Below are 19,662 nucleotides of genomic sequence, written 5' to 3'. Positions count from 1 at the left end.
TCATAAGATTTGGCTGGTAGCTTTTTGGAATAGAGCTAACCAATTTGAGAAGGAAAATGACATTGACCTACTTACAAGATCACAGGGAAAAGTATGTCAAGCAACTTCTGAAGAAGAATCAAAAAGCATAGAATCTTATAATAATATTTTGCTGGTAGTTTCAACAGATGGAGCCAACAAAGTTTGCGAGGGAAATAGTTTTAGTGCAATATAATATTTAATGAGAATATTTTGCTATGGACTGCTTAAATATTCAGGTGAGCGATACAGGCCCTCTTGGGCCTCTTGTATTTTCTTAAATTGATATATATATTTATATTATTTATGGTGGCACCATGGTGACTGACACTGCAAGATGGCTTATCAAACCATTAGCACTGAAGATGTTCTGATTTGTTCATTTTAGTTGTTCAGTGTTATTAAGTGATGTAACTGGTACCATTGATACAGATCCAAGACTATATGGACCAGCTCCCTAACAACAAGATCCCTGCCATTGGCTCTCCGGGGGAGAGATACAGGGACCTCCAGCTTATCCGACAGCTGCCCAAACAGGACTTGGCTGTTACCTACAACATCATGCTGGCTAACGCTACAGAGAAGAAAGAGTATAAGATCTTCCAGGAGCTCCGTGACAACATCGCCATGGATATAGGTCTTGTCAAAGAGACTCCTGTCTTAACGGTAATCATACAGACCACAAATGTAGTAAATGCTTCCGTAAAAGTATTCATGTGTCATTATTTCATTATTTTATCATTTTTAGAAATAAATGAGATTTCAAGTCTAACTTTTATTGTTAATGATTCCAGCCCCTTTAAACAACAGTAACATTATTATTTCATCTGATTAATATCAAATATTAATTATTGATCCATTAAACTGTCAGCTGATAAATTAAGTCCAGATAACAAACATTTAATTAATCAAAACCTTGATTAACCAAACTGTCAATTCATGAATTAATCACATGATCAATTGATTAAATTAGTCAATCACAATATCAATTAATCAAGCAAACTTAATCAACCAATTACAAGCTATCAATATTCATCAACTGAATTATCAATTAAATAGTCAATCAGACTCAATATATTAATCAAACTATCAATCACTCAACTTTAATTAATCAAACTCAATAAATTAATCAGACTCATTGAGCCAAACTATCAATAAATTAATCAGACTCATTGAGTCAAACTATCAATAAATTAACCAGACTCATTGAGTCAAACTATCAATAAATTAACCAGACTCGTTGAGTCAAACCATCAATAAATTAATCAGACTCATTGAGTCAAACCATCGATAAATGAATCAAACTATCAGTCACTCAACCTTGATTAATTTAACTCAATACACCAATCAAACTGCTATTTAATTAATCAAATTATCAATTGGTCACACTTTTAATTATTTAGTCAAACTTAATTAACTAATCTAACTGTTGATAAATTAATCGATCAATCAAACTAACAGTTGTTAGCTAATTAATCTTACAATTTATCAAAGGTTTCTCAGCTAACATTTCTGTTTTCATCTTCACCAAGACCTTGACTTTCATCTACAAGTCTATCTATTTATCTGACATCTAGAAGTCTATCTATTTATCTTACATCTACAAGTCTATCCATTTATCTGTAGTCTACAAGTCTATCTATTCATCTGACATCTACAAGTCTATGTATTTATCTGACATCTATAAGTCTATCTATTTATCTGACATCTACAAGTCTATCTACTTATCTGTAACTCTATAAAACTCATTGATATGATTTGTGTATCAACTCATTTGTGAATGAGTTGATAAATTTATTACAACATTATTATGTTATGTTTCCTAGTTCACTCTGTAGGCCATATGTACTTCTAATATGTACAAAGCTTACCTTCCTTCACCCCCTACACTACCACTGTTACTACACCCTTCACTCAGAATACACTGCAATCTTACCTTCCTACACTCCCTACACTACCACTGTTACTACTACCTCCACTCAGCATACACTGCAATCTTACCCTCCTTCACCTCCTACACTACCACTGTTACTACACCCTCCACTCAGCATACACTGCAATCTTACTTTCCTACCCCCCCTACACTACCACTGTTACTACACCCTTCACTCAGAATACACTGCAGTCTTACCTTCCTACACTCCCTACACTACCACTGTTACTACACCCTCCACTTAGCATACACTGCAATCTTACCTTCCTTCACCCCCTACACTACCACTGTTACTACTACCTTCACTCAGCATACACTGCAATCTTACCTTCCTGCACCCCCTACACTACCACTGTTACTACACCCTCCACTCAGCATACACTAAAATCTTACCTTCCTACACCCCCTACACTACCACTGTTATTACACCCTCCACTCAGCATACACTGCAATCTTACCTTCCTACACCCCCTACACTACCACTGTTACTACTACCTTCACTCAGCATACACTGCAATCTTACCCTCCTTCACCCCCTACACTACCACTTTTACTCCACCCTTCACTCAGCATACACTTCAATCTTACCTTCCTAGCTACACCCCCTACACTCCCACTGTTATCCCACCCTCCACTCAGCATACACTAAAATCTTTCCTTCCTACACCCCCTACACTACCACTTTTATTACACCCTTCACTCAGCATACACTTCAATCTTACCTTCCTAGCTACACCCCCTACACTCCCACTGTTATTACACCCTCCACTCAGCATACACTGCAATATTACCTTCCTTCACCCTCTACACTACCACTGTTACTACACCCTTCACTCAGCATACACTGCAATCTTACCTTCCTTCACCCCCTACACTACCACTGTTAATACACCCTTCACTCAGCATACACTTCAATCTTACCTTCCTAGCTACACCCCCTACACTACCACTGTTATTACACCCTTCACTCAGCATACACTGCAATCTTACCTTCCTACACCCCCTACACTACCACTGTTACTACACCATCCACTCAGCATACACTGAAATCTTATCTTCCTTAACCCCCTACACTACCTCTGTTACTACACCCTCCACTCAGCATACACTGCAATCTTATCTTCCTTCACCCCCTACACTACCACTGTTACTACTCCCTTCACTCAGCTACACTGCAGTTTTACCTTCCTTCACCCCCTACACTACCTCTGTTACTACATCATCCACTCAGCATACACTGCAATCTTACCTTCCTTCACTCCCTACACTACCACTGTTACTACATCATCCACTCAGCATACACTGCAATCTTATCTTCCTTCACCCCCTACACTACCACTTTTATTACACCCTCACTCAGCATACACTGCAATCTTACCCTCCTTCACCCCCTATACTACCACTGTGACTACACCCTTCACTCAGCATACACTGCAATCTTACCCTCCTTCACCCCCTACACTACCACTGTGACTACACCCTTCACTCAGCATACACTGCAATCTTACCTTCCTTCATCCCCTACACTACCACTGTGACTACACCCTTCACTCAGCATACACTGCAATCTTACCCTCCTTCACCCCCTACACTACCACTGTGACTACACCCTTCACTCAGCATACACTGCAATCTTACCTTCCTTCACCCCCTACACTACCACTGTGACTACACCCTTCACTCAGCATACACTGCAATCTTACCCTCCTTCACCCCCTACACTACCACTGTGACTACACCCTTCACTCAGCATACACTGCAATCTTACCTTCCTTCACCCCCTACACTACCACTGTGACTACACCCTTCACTCAGCATACACTGCAATCTTACCTTCCTTCACCCCCTACACTACCACTGTTACTACACCCTTCACTCAGCATACACTGCAATCTTACCCTCCTTCACCCCCTACACTACCACTGTGACTACACCCTCCACTCAGCATACACTGCAATCTTACCTTCCTACACCCCCTACACTACCACTGTTACTACACCCTCGATCCACTCAGCATACACTGCAATCTAACCTTCCTACACCCCCTACACTACCACTGTTACTACACCCTCGATCCACTCAGCATACACTGCAATCTTTTGAAGATGATTTATTACACGAAAATTGAAGTAGAAATACCACGAGTAACATTTGGGTACTTAAGAAAATGTCAAAAACTCTTTAAAACAAATTTAAACCCATGTTTAAATGGCAGTTACAAACTATTCTGTTAGATCAGTCAGAATGGTAACAGTTTCTTCTCTCTCTTAAAGTTTACTAGAAGCACTGCTAATGTGTAAACCACTTACAAAGTATAACTGTTTAAGTCTTTTATTGAATGACTTTTGTGCTATGCAGGAAAAACTGAAGATATATTTTTGGAACATACTCTGTGTGTATTTACATGTAAAAGATATGTGATACTTGTGTGTTTAGCTGTTTAAAGGTAATAGTATTGTGTCGCCATTTCTCAGTAGAATTTCTTCAAATTTTGTAGTTATATTGCATTGAAGTAAAGAAAATTTTCTGCCACAAAAAAATATAGGTTGTCAGAATTTTAAGGATTTTAAATGGAAATTTATGTAAAAAGGAATGAATTTTGAAAAAAAAATTGAAACACACAATGTTTTGCAATATAATGTCAATAAAAATGATACTGACATAGGTTAGTATTGTATTAATGTATATCAATTTCATAAATGCTGAAATTGTGTAAAATCAATTATCTATTAACGATTAAAAATTGACATTTTATAATGAAACCATATACACATAGTAATTGCATGTAAGAGTTATCGTTCTTGAAAAACTTCACAGTAGTGAAATAGGTAGCCGGTTTCCTGAAGTACAGAAAAATGGACACATGTGACTCATTGATTAAAAAACAACTGAATTAATGCCTGGATTGCTTTGAAATTCTTTAATATTGAAAGAACACACTGTTCTGTCAATAATAAACATACAATATTCATTATTTTAATACTTAACATTAGAATATACGGAAATTGTGATACTGTCTCCCTACATTGGATTTTCAACTAGGCATGTACTTCCTATTTCCGTTAAGCAATACACTCCTATGACCTTAACCTGTATATTTACCTGTTACAGACATGTTACCTGTATATTTACCTGTTACATACTTGTTACCTGTATATTTACCTGTTACAGACATGTTACCTTATATTTACCTGTTACAGACTTGTTATCTGTATATATACCTGTTACAGACATGTTACCTGTACATTTACCTTTTACAGACATGTCACCTGTATATATACCTGTTACAGACATGTTACCTGTATATTTACCTTTTACAGACTTGTTATCTGTATATATACCTGTTACAGACTTGTTACCTGTATATTTACCTGTTACAGACTTGTTATCTGTATATATACCTGTTACAGACATGTTACCTGTACATTTACCTTTTACAGACATGTCACCTGTATATATACCTGTTACAGACATGTTACCTGTATATTTACCTGTTACAGACTTGTTACCTGTATATTTACCTTTTACAGACATGTTACCTGTATATTTACCTGTTACAGACTTGTTACCTGTATATTTACCTTTTACAGACATGTTACCTGTATATTTACCTTTTACAGACTTGTTACCTGTATATTTACCTTTTACAGACATGTTACCTGTATATTTACCTTTTACAGACATGTTATCTGTATATTTACCTGTTACAGACATGTTACCCGTATATTTATCTGTTACAGACATGTTACCTGTATATTTACCTGTTACAGAAGTGTTACCTGTATATTTACCTGTTACAGACATGTTACCCGTATATTTTCCTGTTACAGACTTGTTACCTGTATATTTACCTGTTATGTACTTGTTACCTGTATATTTACCTGTTACATACTTGTTACGTGTATATTTACCTGTTACAGACATGTTATCTGTATATATACCTGTTACAGACTTGTTACCTGTATATTTACCTGTTACAGACTTGTTACCTTATATTTACCTGTTACAGACATGTTATCTGTATATTTACCTGTTACATACTTAAGCTTGTTACCTGTATATTTACCTGTTACAGACTTGTTACCTGTATATTTACCTGTTACAGACATTTTACCTGTATATTTACCTGTTACAGACATGTTACCTTATATTTACCTGTTACAGACATGTTATCTGTATATTTACCTGTTACGGACATGTTATCTGTATATATACCTGTTACAGACTTGTTACAGACATGTTACCTTTATATTTATCTGTTACAGACATGTTACCTTTATATTTATCTGTTACAGACATGTTACCTATATATTTAACTGTTACATACAGACTCGTTACCTGTATATTTACCTCTTATAGACTTGTTACAGACATGTTACCTGTATATTTATCTGTTACAGACATGTTACCTATATATTTACCTGTTACATACAGACTTGTTACCTGTATATTTACCTGTTACAGACTTGTTACAGACATGTTACCTGTATATTTACCTGTTACAGACTTGTAACAGACATGTTACCTGTATATTTACCAATTACAAATGTTTACCTGTTACCGACTTGTTGCAGACATGTTACCTGTATATTTACCTTTTACAGACATGTTATCTGTATATTTACCTGTTACAGACATGTTACTTGTATATTTACCTGTTACAGACATGTTACCCGTATATTTATCTGTTACAGACATGTTACCTATATATTTAACTGTTACATACAGACTCGTTACCTGTATATTTACCTGTTACAGACATGTTACTTGTATATTTACCTGTTACAGACATGTTACCCGTATATTTACCTGTTACAGACTTGTTACAGACATGTTACCTGTATATTTATATTACCTGCTACATACTTGTTACAGACATGTTACCTGTATATTTACCTATTACAAATGTTTACCTGTTACCGACTTGTTACAGACATGTTACCTGTATATTTACTTATTACAGATGTATTACCTGTATATTTACCTGTTACAGACATATTACCTGTATATTTACCTGTTACAGACTTGTTACAGACATGTTACCTGTATATTTACCTGTTACATACTTGTTACAGACATGTTACCTGTATATTTATCTGTTACATACTTGTTACAGACATGTTACCTGTATATTTACCTGTTACATACTTGTTACAGACATGTTACCTGTATATTTACCTGTTACAGACTTGTTACAGACATGTTACCTGTATATTTACCTGTTACATACTTGTTACAGACATGTTACCTGTATATTTACCTGTTACAGACTTGTTACAGACATGTTACCTGTATATTTACCTGTTACAGACTTGTTACCTGTATATTTACCTGTTACAGACTTGTTACAGACATGTTACCTGTATATTTACCTGTTACAGACATGTTACCTGTATATTTACCTGTTACAGACATGTTACCTGTATATTTACCTGTTACAGACATGTTACCTGTATATTTACCTGTTACAGACATGTTACCTGTATATTTACCTGTTACAGACATGTTACCTGTATATTTACCTGTTACAGACATGTTACCTGTATATTTACCTGTTACAGACATGTTACCTGTATATTTACCTGTTACAGACATGTTACCTGTATATTTACCTGTTACAGACATGTTACCTGTATATTTACCTGTTACAGACATGTTACCTGTATATTTACCTGTTACAGACATGTTACCTGTATATTTACCTGTTACAGACATGTTACCTGTATATTTACCTGTTACAGACATGTTACCTGTATATTTACCTGTTACAGACATGTTACCTGTATATTTACCTGTTACAGACATGTTACCTGTATATTTACCTGTTACAGACATGTTACCTGTATATTTACCTGTTACAGACATGTTACCTGTATATTTACCTGTTACAGACATGTTACCTGTATATTTACCTGTTACAGACATGTTACCTGTATATTTACCTGTTACAGACATGTTACCTGTATATTTACCTGTTACAGACATGTTACCTGTATATTTACCTGTTACAGACATGTTACAGGTATATTTACCTGTTACAGACATGTTACCTGTATATTTACCTGTTACAGACATGTTACCTGTATATTTACCTGTTACAGACATGTTACCTGTATATTTACCTGTTACAGACATGTTACCTGTATATTTACCTGTTACAGACATGTTACCTGTATATTTACCTGTTACAGACATGTTACCTGTATATTTACCTGTTACAGACATGTTACCTGTATATTTACCTGTTACAGACATGTTACCTGTATATTTACCTGTTACAGACATGTTACCTGTATATTTACCTGTTACAGACATGTTACCTGTATATTTACCTGTTACAGACATGTTACCTGTATATTTACCTGTTACAGACATGTTACCTGTATATTTACCTGTTACAGACATGTTACCTGTATATTTACCTGTTACCGACTTGTTACAGATATGTTACCTGTATATTTACCTGTTACCAACTTGTTACAGACATGTTACCTGTATATTTATTTGTTACAGATGTATTACCTGTATATTTACCTGTTAACGACATGTTACAGACATGTAACCTGTATATTTACCTGTTACAGACATGTTACCTGTATATTTACCTGTTAACGACATGTTATAGACATGTAACCTGTATATTTACCTGTTACAGACATGTTACCTGTATATTTACCTGTTACCAACATGTTACAGACATGTTGCCTGTATATTTACCTGTTTCAGACATGTTACCTGCATATTTACCTGTTAACTACATGTTATAGACATGTAACCTGTATGTTTACCTGTTACAGACATGTTACCTGTATATTTACCTGTTACAGGTGTGTTACCTGTGTAAAGGTGAGATGGAAGAGGGGGACCTGGCGGTGTATGCCAGTAAGATGGGCCAGAACGTGTGCTGGCACCCAGCCTGTTTTGTTTGTGTCCAGTGTGAAGAATTACTGGTTGATCTGGTCCATTGTCTACACAGTAAAAAGCTCTACTGCCAACGACACTATGCAGAACTCATTCGCCCCCGGTGTCCTGCCTGTGATGAGGTTAGAGTTCTCTCCCATACATCTATCGGAATACTTGAGTACCTTTTCTTAAATCAAGTATTTGTCACTGTTTCATAATGACATCTTCGTGAAGACATGTCTGTCAGTGACATTGAAATAAGACCAGGAACAGACGACTCAATATCTGTAAATAAACATGCTGTCTAAGGGACGTAACTCTAGTGCTCCTAGAGGTAAACGGGAAAAGTATTTGCTTCTCTCTAAAAATAACTTTTGAGAGAATAAAACAATCTTTTCTTTTTACCTCTAGGAGTGCTAGAGTTACATCCCCTAGGTATATATATAGACTGCACGGTCCTGGTCTTATTTCAATGTCACTGACATGTCTTCAAAAATAAAATGTTGAAAACAAACAGCATTTCATGAAGTCAAGAAATATCATTGAGTAACAATAACACAACACTAATTAAAAGAATTGTTCTTAACCCTTTTACCACTGTAGACCATAATGTACTGATTCATATCAATGCATGGAAGAGTCTACTAAAGTTACATAGGGGTGAAAGGGTTAATAAGCTAGCCCCTAGTCACTTTCAAAAGCATATATATTGTGATAGAGTTATATGCCCCTTTGAGCAAAAAGATTTTGAATATCTGTTGAGAAGGGTTTTGTGATTAAATATGTTCAGAAAAAAACCCGTTGCTAATTTTGAAGTATTTGCTAGTATTACAACAATAGATGGAAGCCATTATTTACTTTTTGTGGATTTAATATGTTTACAAAAAGATGTCTGTCAGCTATCGACATCTGAGGTGTATTGGGATGATAGTTACCTAGCATGCTTGGTGATCCAGACACTGACAGTGTAGGCTTTCACCATGAAACTGTTGTCTTAAGTAATATGAAACAATACTTTCAAATTTTAACAGCTGTCTTTAGTGTGAAATGTGTCATTTTTTGGATGCCTCATTTGTTTTTACCTAAATCTATAAAATAATCCAATGATGTCATGGAAATTCAGTTTATTGGTGATTGAGTCTGTCTGGCCAATAGATTGGGTTATTTTCTGTCCTCGTCAATGTCTATTCGGTGATTATCTTACCGTCTATCATATCTTTCTCTATCAGTATACCCCTTCTGTCAGTCCATCTGTCTATCATATCTTTCTCTATCAGTATACAGCTTCTGTCAGTCCGCCTGTCTATCATATCTTTCTCTATCAGTATACCCCTTCTGTCAGTCCACCTGTCTATCATATCTTTCTCTATCAGTATACCCCTTCTGTCAGTCCACCTGTCTGTCATATCTTTCTCTATCAGTATACCCCTTCTGTCAGTCTGTCTGTCTATCATATCTTTCTCTATCAGTATACACCTTCTGTCAGTCCACCTGTCTGTCATATCTTTCTCTATCAGTATACCCCTTCTGTCAGTCCACCTGTCTGTCATATCTTTCTCTATCAGTATACCCCTTCTGTCAGTCCACCTGTCTGTCATATCTTTCTCTATCAGTATACCCCTTCTGTCAGTCCATCTGTCTGTCATATCTTTCTCTATCAGTATACCCCTTCTGTCAGTCCACCTGTCTGTCATATCTTTCTCTATCAGTATACCCCTTCTGTCAGTCCATCTGTCTATCATATCTTTCTCTATCAGTATACCCCTTCTGTCAGTCCACCTGTCTATCATATCTTTCTCTATCAGTATACCCCTTCTGTCAGTCCACCTGTCTATCATATCTTTCTCTATCAGTATACCCCTTCTGTCAGTCCACCTGTCTATCATATCTTTCTCTATCAGTATACCCCTTCTGTCAGTCCACCTGTCTATCATATCTTTCTCTATCAGTATACCCCTTCTGTCAGTCCACCTGTCTATCATATCTTTCTCTATCAGTATACCCCTTCTGTCAGTCCACCTGTCTATCATATCTTTCTCTATCAGTATACCCCTTCTGTCAGTCCACCTGTCTATCATATCTTTCTCTATCAGTATACCCCTTCTGTCAGTCCACCTGTCTATCATATCTTTCTCTATCAGTATACCCCTTCTGTCAGTCCACCTGTCTATCATATCTTTCTCTATCAGTATACCCCTTCTGTCAGTCCACCTGTCTATCATATCTTTCTCTATCAGTATACCCCTTCTGTCAGTCCACCTGTCTATCATATCTTTCTCTATCAGTATACCCCTTCTGTCAGTCCACCTGTCTATCATATCTTTCTCTATCAGTATACCCCTTCTGTCAGTCCACCTGTCTATCATATCTTTCTCTATCAGTATACCCCTTCTGTCAGTCCACCTGTCTATCATATCTTTCTCTATCAGTATACCCCTTCTGTCAGTCCACCTGTCTATCATATCTTTCTCTATCAGTATACCCCTTCTGTCAGTCCACCTGTCTGTCATATCTTTCTCTATCAGTATACCCCTTCTGTCAGTCCACCTGTCTATCATATCTTTCTCTATCAGTATACCCCTTCTGTCAGTCCACCTGTCTATCATATCTTTCTCTATCAGTATACCCCTTCTGTCAGTCCACCTGTCTATCATATCTTTCTCTATCAGTATACCCCTTCTGTCAGTCCACCTGTCTATCATATCTTTCTCTATCAGTATACCCCTTCTGTCAGTCCACCTGTCTATCATATCTTTCTCTATCAGTATACCCCTTCTGTCAGTCCACCTGTCTATCATATCTTTCTCTATCAGTATACCCCTTCTGTCAGTCCACCTGTCTATCATATCTTTCTCTATCAGTATACCCCTTCTGTCAGTCCACCTGTCTATCATATCTTTCTCTATCAGTATACCCCTTCTGTCAGTCCACCTGTCTATCATATCTTTCTCTATCAGTATACCCCTTCTGTCAGTCCACCTGTCTATCATATCTTTCTCTATCAGTATACCCCTTCTGTCAGTCCACCTGTCTATCATATCTTTCTCTATCAGTATACCCCTTCTGTCAGTCCACCTGTCTGTCATATCTTTCTCTATCAGTATACCCCTTCTGTCAGTCCACCTGTCTATCATATCTTTCTCTATCAGTATACCCCTTCTGTCAGTCCACCTGTCTATCATATCTTTCTCTATCAGTATACCCCTTCTGTCAGTCCACCTGTCTATCATATCTTTCTCTATCAGTATACCCCTTCTGTCAGTCCACCTGTCTATCATATCTTTCTCTATCAGTATACCCCTTCTGTCAGTCCACCTGTCTATCATATCTTTCTCTATCAGTATACCCCTTCTGTCAGTCCACCTGTCTATCATATCTTTCTCTATCAGTATACCCCTTCTGTCAGTCCACCTGTCTATCATATCTTTCTCTATCAGTATACCCCTTCTGTCAGTCCACCTGTCTATCATATCTTTCTCTATCAGTATACCCCTTCTGTCAGTCCACCTGTCTATCATATCTTTCTCTATCAGTATACCCCTTCTGTCAGTCCACCTGTCTATCATATCTTTCTCTATCAGTATACCCCTTCTGTCAGTCCACCTGTCTATCATATCTTTCTCTATCAGTATACCCCTTCTGTCAGTCCACCTGTCTATCATATCTTTCTCTATCAGTATACCCCTTCTGTCAGTCCACCTGTCTGTCATATCTTTCTCTATCAGTATACCCCTTCTGTCAGTCCACCTGTCTATCATATCTTTCTCTATCAGTATACCCCTTCTGTCAGTCCACCTGTCTATCATATCTTTCTCTATCAGTATACCCCTTCTGTCAGTCCACCTGTCTATCATATCTTTCTCTATCAGTATACCCCTTCTGTCAGTCCACCTGTCTATCATATCTTTCTCTATCAGTATACCCCTTCTGTCAGTCCACCTGTCTATCATATCTTTCTCTATCAGTATACCCCTTCTGTCAGTCCACCTGTCTATCATATCTTTCTCTATCAGTATACCCCTTCTGTCAGTCCACCTGTCTATCATATCTTTCTCTATCAGTATACCCCTTCTGTCAGTCCACCTGTCTATCATATCTTTCTCTATCAGTATACCCCTTCTGTCAGTCCATCTGTCTATCATATCTTTCTCTTTCAGTATACCCTTCTGTCAGTCCGTCTGTCTGTTATTTCTTTCTCTATCAGTATACTGTTTCTGTCAGTCCATCTATCCATTATATCTTTCTCTATCAGTATACAGCTTCTGTCAGTCCATCTGTTCTACATATCTTTCTCTATCAGTATACCCCTTCTGTCAGTCCACCTGTCCTACATATCTTTCTCTATCAGTATACCCCTTCTGTCAGTCTGTCTGTCTATCATATTTTTCTCTATCAGTATACCCCTTCTGTCAGTCCATCTGCCTTTCATATGTTTCTCTATCAGTATACCCCTTCTGTCAGTCCATCTGCCTTTCATATGTTTCTCTATCAGTATACCCCTTCTGTCAGTCTGTCTGTCTATCATATCTTTCTCTATCAGTATACCCCTTCTGTCAGTCCACCGGTATACCTGTCTATCATATCTTTCTCTATCAGTATACCGTTTCTGTCAGTCCATCTGTTCTACATATCTTTCTCTATCAGTTTACCCCTTCTGTCAGTCCACCTGTCTATCATATCTTTCTCTATCAGTACACTGCTTCTGTCAGTCCATCTGTCCATCACACTTTGATATTTCTCTCTGTGTTTCGGGCCATCATATTTAAATTGTCTGCACATTTTTTTATAATGTTTGTTCAACTATCTGTACCTAATAGCCGTAGATCTCATTGGTCGATTGTAATTAGCCACTAATAGGTCAAAGAAATTAGATCAGTTGTGTCATGTGATCGATGGTTACAAAAGCGTGTTAGTCGGTTAGCTGTGAGACATTGCCATGTGGTTGGCATAAGGTAGATAACAGCTACCCCATCATGTAGTAATGAATGATTAACTTGTACATGTATACATTTCATTATGTAATGTCTGCAGATTTCCTGTCCCCTGTCACTTTTTAACCCGAATCTCATATTTCCAATCCTCCATAATTCCTTGAAAGTAATATTAAGCACTAATAAGTCATTCCAGCATACAGTTACTTGAGATAAACTTGCATTGAAGCATAAACATAAATAAAGTTCATGTGCTGTGTTTTTCTTCACACCTTGTTCTAAGGACAAGGCGTTGTAGACCTTTTACTCCCTTTTCAATTGACAAGGAAATACTGTTTTACCGCTTTTCCAAGAACGAGTCACCCAAAGATGCTGAACCCCTTTAGGGACATAATATCCTGGTCTTTTGACCTCCTTTTTTGTCTCGCCTTTGACAGATGTCGAGGAGGCGGGACGGGACTTAGGTGTTACTTTTCATACGGAAATGGCGGCAGCGCCAACTGACAAGATGGTCACCGTAAATTGGCTTCAGATTAATCAAAATTCAGATATTGTTAAATTTCGCTCAAGTTTGGTATATAGATGTATCTTGGCACTACACATTTAACCGCGACTTCTGTTTCCTCACTCAGATTTGACAAAATGGCCGCCTTATACTGGCTTCTGATTGGTCTTAATTAAATATTGTTCAATTTTAGTCAAATTTGGTATGTACATGTATTTTGGCACTGCAAACTCAACCATGAAATTCCTTTTATTATTTCACAAAAATAGCCACTGTATATAGCCTTCTGATTGGTCGAAATTCAGTTATTGTTGGATTCCGCTAAAATCGGTATGTATTTTCGCACTGTGAACGAAACCGCTGGTCTGACAAGATGGTCATCATATACTGGCTTGCATGATTCACATATATTTTGATTTCGCTCATATTTGGTATGTACGTGTATTATGGCACTGCAACTTCCGTTCTCCTATTTACCGAATGCGGGGGTAGTTTGGGCGACATCTGTAATGGCCGGCTCCCATTACAATTAGCACTTGTGCCTTTTATGCCTCCATGTTGATGTATTGCCAAACTTGTTTATAAAATGTAAAATTCCAAACTTCGGCTCAAACTTGCAATGCTTGACACATTGAATATTATGCTCAAAGCGGGGACAGGCGAGACATCTAATTACGCATAATTCTTAAGACCAGGCACCCCAGACTTTTTAACAGTAATTAATTTTTATAAATTCTATCAAACTGGGTCCTTAATCTGCACTACTTTTATACGAGGCTTTGTATTTACAAGGGTTATTTGCTTTGAGAAAATGTCAAATTTGGTTTGGAAGTCCATCTTTAAAAAGTGAACTATTTCTTCATCATTAGATACCTCTTCACTTGAAACATTGCAGGAAAAGAGAAAAAAAAATTAAGCATTCGACAGGAATGTTTAAATTAAAGAATGTTAAGTTTCTTGGTATCAGGACTAGGAACATGCTGAAAGTTTGTTCTCGTGGTATCATATACTTAGGGGGAAATACATTTCTACAAAAAACGGTTNTGACGGCTGCTGAAATATCGCTGGGCATTGTGAGATTTGACAATGTCATTGTAGATTTATGTGCAAAATAAAAAATAAAATAAAAAACACTTTTATTACAACGAAAACAAGACCAAGGTCTGCAATATCGTACAAAATGCACATCGGTTGAAATCACCAATGCCGGCAATGGAAACAATTTTAACGCTCATGTAATTTATCAGAAATATCGTCTGTTACACTGCACTGGTCAACAGGGGTGCGTTACAAATGTCTGAAATATACATATTCTATAGACCTACTGACACATATGTTACAGACCTACTGATATGAGTTACAGCACACAGAAATCCAGTTTAATTCTGACGACAGGTCAAATAACGAGGCTGTTATAGAATCTACCGACTGTTGTCAGGACCCCATTCAATAATCAACAAATAAATTCACTCCTGGATTCTTCACAAAATGAGCAAAGAGAAAAGTTCGAATAAACATCCAAAAATAACTCTCGTGGAAGGCAAGGTCGGATTTACGGAGTTCACTGTATTTGTCCAGGCGCAAAATTTGTTCCGGGGGAAAATCGAAACAATTTAAAATCTAACTTTCAGCTCAGAGTTCTATTGATAAACTTAAATCACCCTATAGACATATCATATGCAATTGTATTGATACTGAATTGTGGAAATAAAATTGAAGTGTTTGTTAAAATTTCAAAGTAATACTTTGTTTGCCAATCAGCACGCGACAATTACGCTGTTTCAACTATTGAACGAAATTGTGTGGACTGTCGATAAGGCGGGCATTTGTAATTTTAAATATAAATTATAAGTTAAAAAAGAACATAAGAGGCAGAGAAATTGTAAATATAAGTATTGAACTGTTTTTGTATGGTATTCATGATCTATTTGAATGACACAGCTTTGCAAGCTTAGCGCGCATTATGTTGTTTGCTTGCAAAGCTGTGTCATTCAAATAGATCATAAATACCATACAAAAACAGTTCAATGCTTAAGTAATCATGCTTTTTGTTTAACGGGCTGAGTATGTTTTTGGTTGAGGTAGGTTTTTCTGGCTAGATTAAAGGACACCAGTAGTTTGTGTATCAGTACAGACACGCTGACAATATAGTGATGGACAGCATCAATCATACTAACCACATGCAACCCTGACAATACTTACAGGCTCTGCACCAAACAATATGTGCCTGACGTGACGTTGTGTGGGTGATGGGTGTTAATGTCAGCTGTCTGAATACTGTTACAGTATTTATCGTATTTATCGGTCAGCACCTGTAACTGATGCTGAGCTGCAGGCTGTCAGAGGTTTGGAGACAAGTAGTAAGGAATCATACTTACTGCGATTGCCAGTCGCTGGATTAAGGAACTGGATTCAGAGACAAATTATGTAATACATCGTTGATTGTATATTGATACCTACCTGCAGGTGACTCTTACAAAAGTGATACAGACACATTTGGGCCCTTTGCAATACAAGATTTTATATTTCACAATGCAACAGTACAAGATGCGTATACTAACCCAGGGGACAGAAATCCTTTTTGGCTAAAACTCATCAGTTGTATAGAAATAAGAAAGGTTTATTATATTTATGTGCTGTGTTTTGCTATAGTAAGATGACATCATTATTCTGTCTTCAACTCATTTTGTTTCACCGTTGTCGTTCGTTTCATGTTTTCAGGAAGCAAACTAAATAATAATACAAGATAATCCTGAAGATTTGCAGAACATATTATAAGTAAATAAAGAACACATGTATAGGTATGTAATGTAATACCACACATACAGTCATCTGGTATTGTCAGACTACATCCTTGTGATGCTCGAACCCTCCAGGAGTAGATTTGTGTGTGCAATATTACACTTATGAAAAATGTCTAATTCTTAGTAGCTAATATAAGACACTTAGGATCACAGCATGCCACTATTTATCTCTCAACATTGTTGGATGGTACAATGCATCTGTTAGTTAGATGCCTTTCATGAAAAAGGGACTTAAATTCAGGTTTAACTTATTCACCCCTGAAATTTCATAATGAACTATATATTTCAACAATTGAATTGGATTGTTCAAATGTGTCTTCAGGGATGAATGAGTTAAATTATTGTTTCAACACATCATTTTTTAGTTTGCCTATTCTAAGAATTTTGAGGCTCTATAATGTAGTAAAATTGGTCTTGTTAGATTAGGTTTTGGTGTAAGTGTAGACTTTAGTATATTGTACATACCAGCAGTATTGTAAATAGGATTATGATAAGTGGCTTAAATGTTTCCAAATGGTCCAACATTGATGCAATGCAGTCAAAACAGTAAAAGAAATATCGTCAAAAGATTTCAAATTGTTTAAACTTATTTTTCAATTTTTCATCAAATAAGTGATCTTTGCTTGCTGTTCTCCAATAGCTCATATAGGACACCTGTAGATCTTCATTGTTCCAAAAAGTTAATGGAACAATGAATGCACATTATTTTGTCCCTACTCAATATTACACATTACCCTCCCAACTTCTCTCACCCAGATCTGTTGTAAATGTGCTACATGAAGATATATGCCAACCTTTCAAATGGCAGGAAACATGTGAAAGAATCTTTAAATATCTAGAAGAATATACTTACCAGGACTATTTAACAAAATAAAAGTGTAAAAATGGCACATTTGAATTTGGTCTATATAAAGCAATACATGGGAATCAAAGCTATTATGATTTTGTAAGTAAAACAATTAGGGTAAAAAATGCGGCATCCGCCCAGAAATAGAGACAGACTTACTAAGCTTGTAAGGACATTGCAAAAAAGAGATAACTGATAAATATCTACCGTTTATGACAATTTGGACAGGGAAGTTATGTGGTATTATAGAGTGTTTTCCCAAAGGAAATACCAAACTACATGTCAAAGGTGACATCAACCCTTCTGTACCGTACGGTGGGACACCAGTCCATTATCAACAGTTCTGTACCGTACGGTGGGAAACGGACACCAGTCCATTATCACCAGTTCTGTACTATACGGTGGGATACCAGTCCATTACCAACAGTTCGGTGCCGTACAGTGGGACACCATTCCATTATCAACAGTTCTGTTCCGTACGGTTGGACACCAGTCCATTACCAACAGTTCTGTACCGTACGGTGGGACCCCAGTCCATTATCATCTGTTCTGTACCATACGGCGGGATACCAGTCCATTATCAACAGTTCTGTTCCGTACGGTGGGACACCAGTTCATTATCAACAGTTCTGTACCGCACAGTGGGACACCAGTCCATTGTCATCTGTTCTGTACCATACGGCGGGATACCAGTCCATTATCAACTGTTCTGTACCATACGGTGGGAGACCAGTCCATTACCATCAGTTCTGTACCATACGGTGGGATACCGGTCCATTATCAACAGTTCTGTTCCGTACGGTTGGACACCAGTCCATTACCAACAGTTCGGTGCCGTACAGTGGGACACCATTCCATTATCAACAGTTCTGTTCCGTACGGTGGGACACCAGTTCATTATCAACAGTTCTGTACTGTACGGTGTGACACCAGTCCATTATCATCAGTTCTGTACCATACGGTGGGATACCAGTCCAATATCAACAGTTCTGTACTATACGGTGGGACACCAGTCCATTATCAACAGTTCTGTACTATACGGTGGGACACCAGTCCATTGCCATCAGTTCTGTACCGTACAGTGGGACACCAGTCCATTATCAACAGTTCTGTGCCATACGGTGGGACACCAGTCCATTATCAACAGTTCTGTACCATACGGTGGGACACCAGTCCATTAACAACAGTTCTGTACCGTACGGTGGGACACCAGCCCATTATTAACAGTTCTGTACCGTACGGTGGGACACCAGTCCGTTATCAACAGTTCTGTACTATACGGTGGGACACCAGTCCATTATCAACAGTTCTGTACTATACGGTGAGATACCAGTCCATTACCAACAGTTCTGTACCGTACGGTGGGATACCAGTCCATTACCAACAGTTCTGTACCATACGGGGGGACACCAGTCCATTATCAACAGATCTGTACCATACGGGGGGATACCAGTCCATTATCATCAGTTCTGTACCGTACCGTGGGACACCAGTCCATTATTAACAGTTCTGTACCGTACGGTTGGACACCAGTCCATTATCAACAGATCTGTACCATACGGTGGGATAACAGTCCATTATCAACAGTTGTGTACCATACGGTGGGACACCAGGCCATTATCAACAGTTCTGTACCGTACGGCGGGACACCAGTCCATTATCAACAGTTCTGTACCGTACGGTGGGATACCAGTCCATTATCATCTGTTCTGTACCGTACA

General features: G+C 37.6%; 2 protein-coding genes across 3 annotated transcripts in view; one reads left to right on the top strand and one right to left on the bottom strand.

Moving 5' to 3' along the window:
• LOC110458496 (four and a half LIM domains protein 2-like) overlaps nucleotides 1-19,662 on the top strand; it is a 131,472-nt gene that overhangs the window by 18,052 nt on the left and 93,758 nt on the right. For both annotated transcript variants that reach the window (XM_021510217.1, XM_021510216.1), the window contains exons 2-3: nucleotides 451-684; nucleotides 8,779-8,994. In XM_021510217.1, coding sequence (XP_021365892.1) covers nucleotides 463-684; nucleotides 8,779-8,994 — 438 coding nt within the window. In that variant the 5' untranslated portion in view covers nucleotides 451-462. The remainder of the gene's footprint in view (nucleotides 1-450; nucleotides 685-8,778; nucleotides 8,995-19,662) is intronic.
• Nucleotides 9,973-13,092, bottom strand: LOC110458495. Its single transcript, XM_021510214.1, has 2 exons — nucleotides 10,331-13,092; nucleotides 9,973-10,234 (listed from the first exon to the last, which is right to left on the bottom strand). Exons 1-2 carry the CDS (start codon nucleotides 12,994-12,996, stop codon nucleotides 10,039-10,041), a joined length of 2,862 nt encoding a protein of 953 aa, XP_021365889.1. The 5' UTR covers nucleotides 12,997-13,092; the 3' UTR covers nucleotides 9,973-10,038.

Source organism: Mizuhopecten yessoensis, unplaced genomic scaffold (genome assembly GCF_002113885.1).
Source record: "Mizuhopecten yessoensis strain PY_sf001 unplaced genomic scaffold, ASM211388v2 scaffold9621, whole genome shotgun sequence".
Lineage (NCBI taxonomy): Eukaryota > Metazoa > Mollusca > Bivalvia > Pectinida > Pectinidae > Mizuhopecten > Mizuhopecten yessoensis.
Note: the sequence above shows the minus strand (reverse complement) of the source record. Positions and strands in the feature narration are given on the sequence as shown.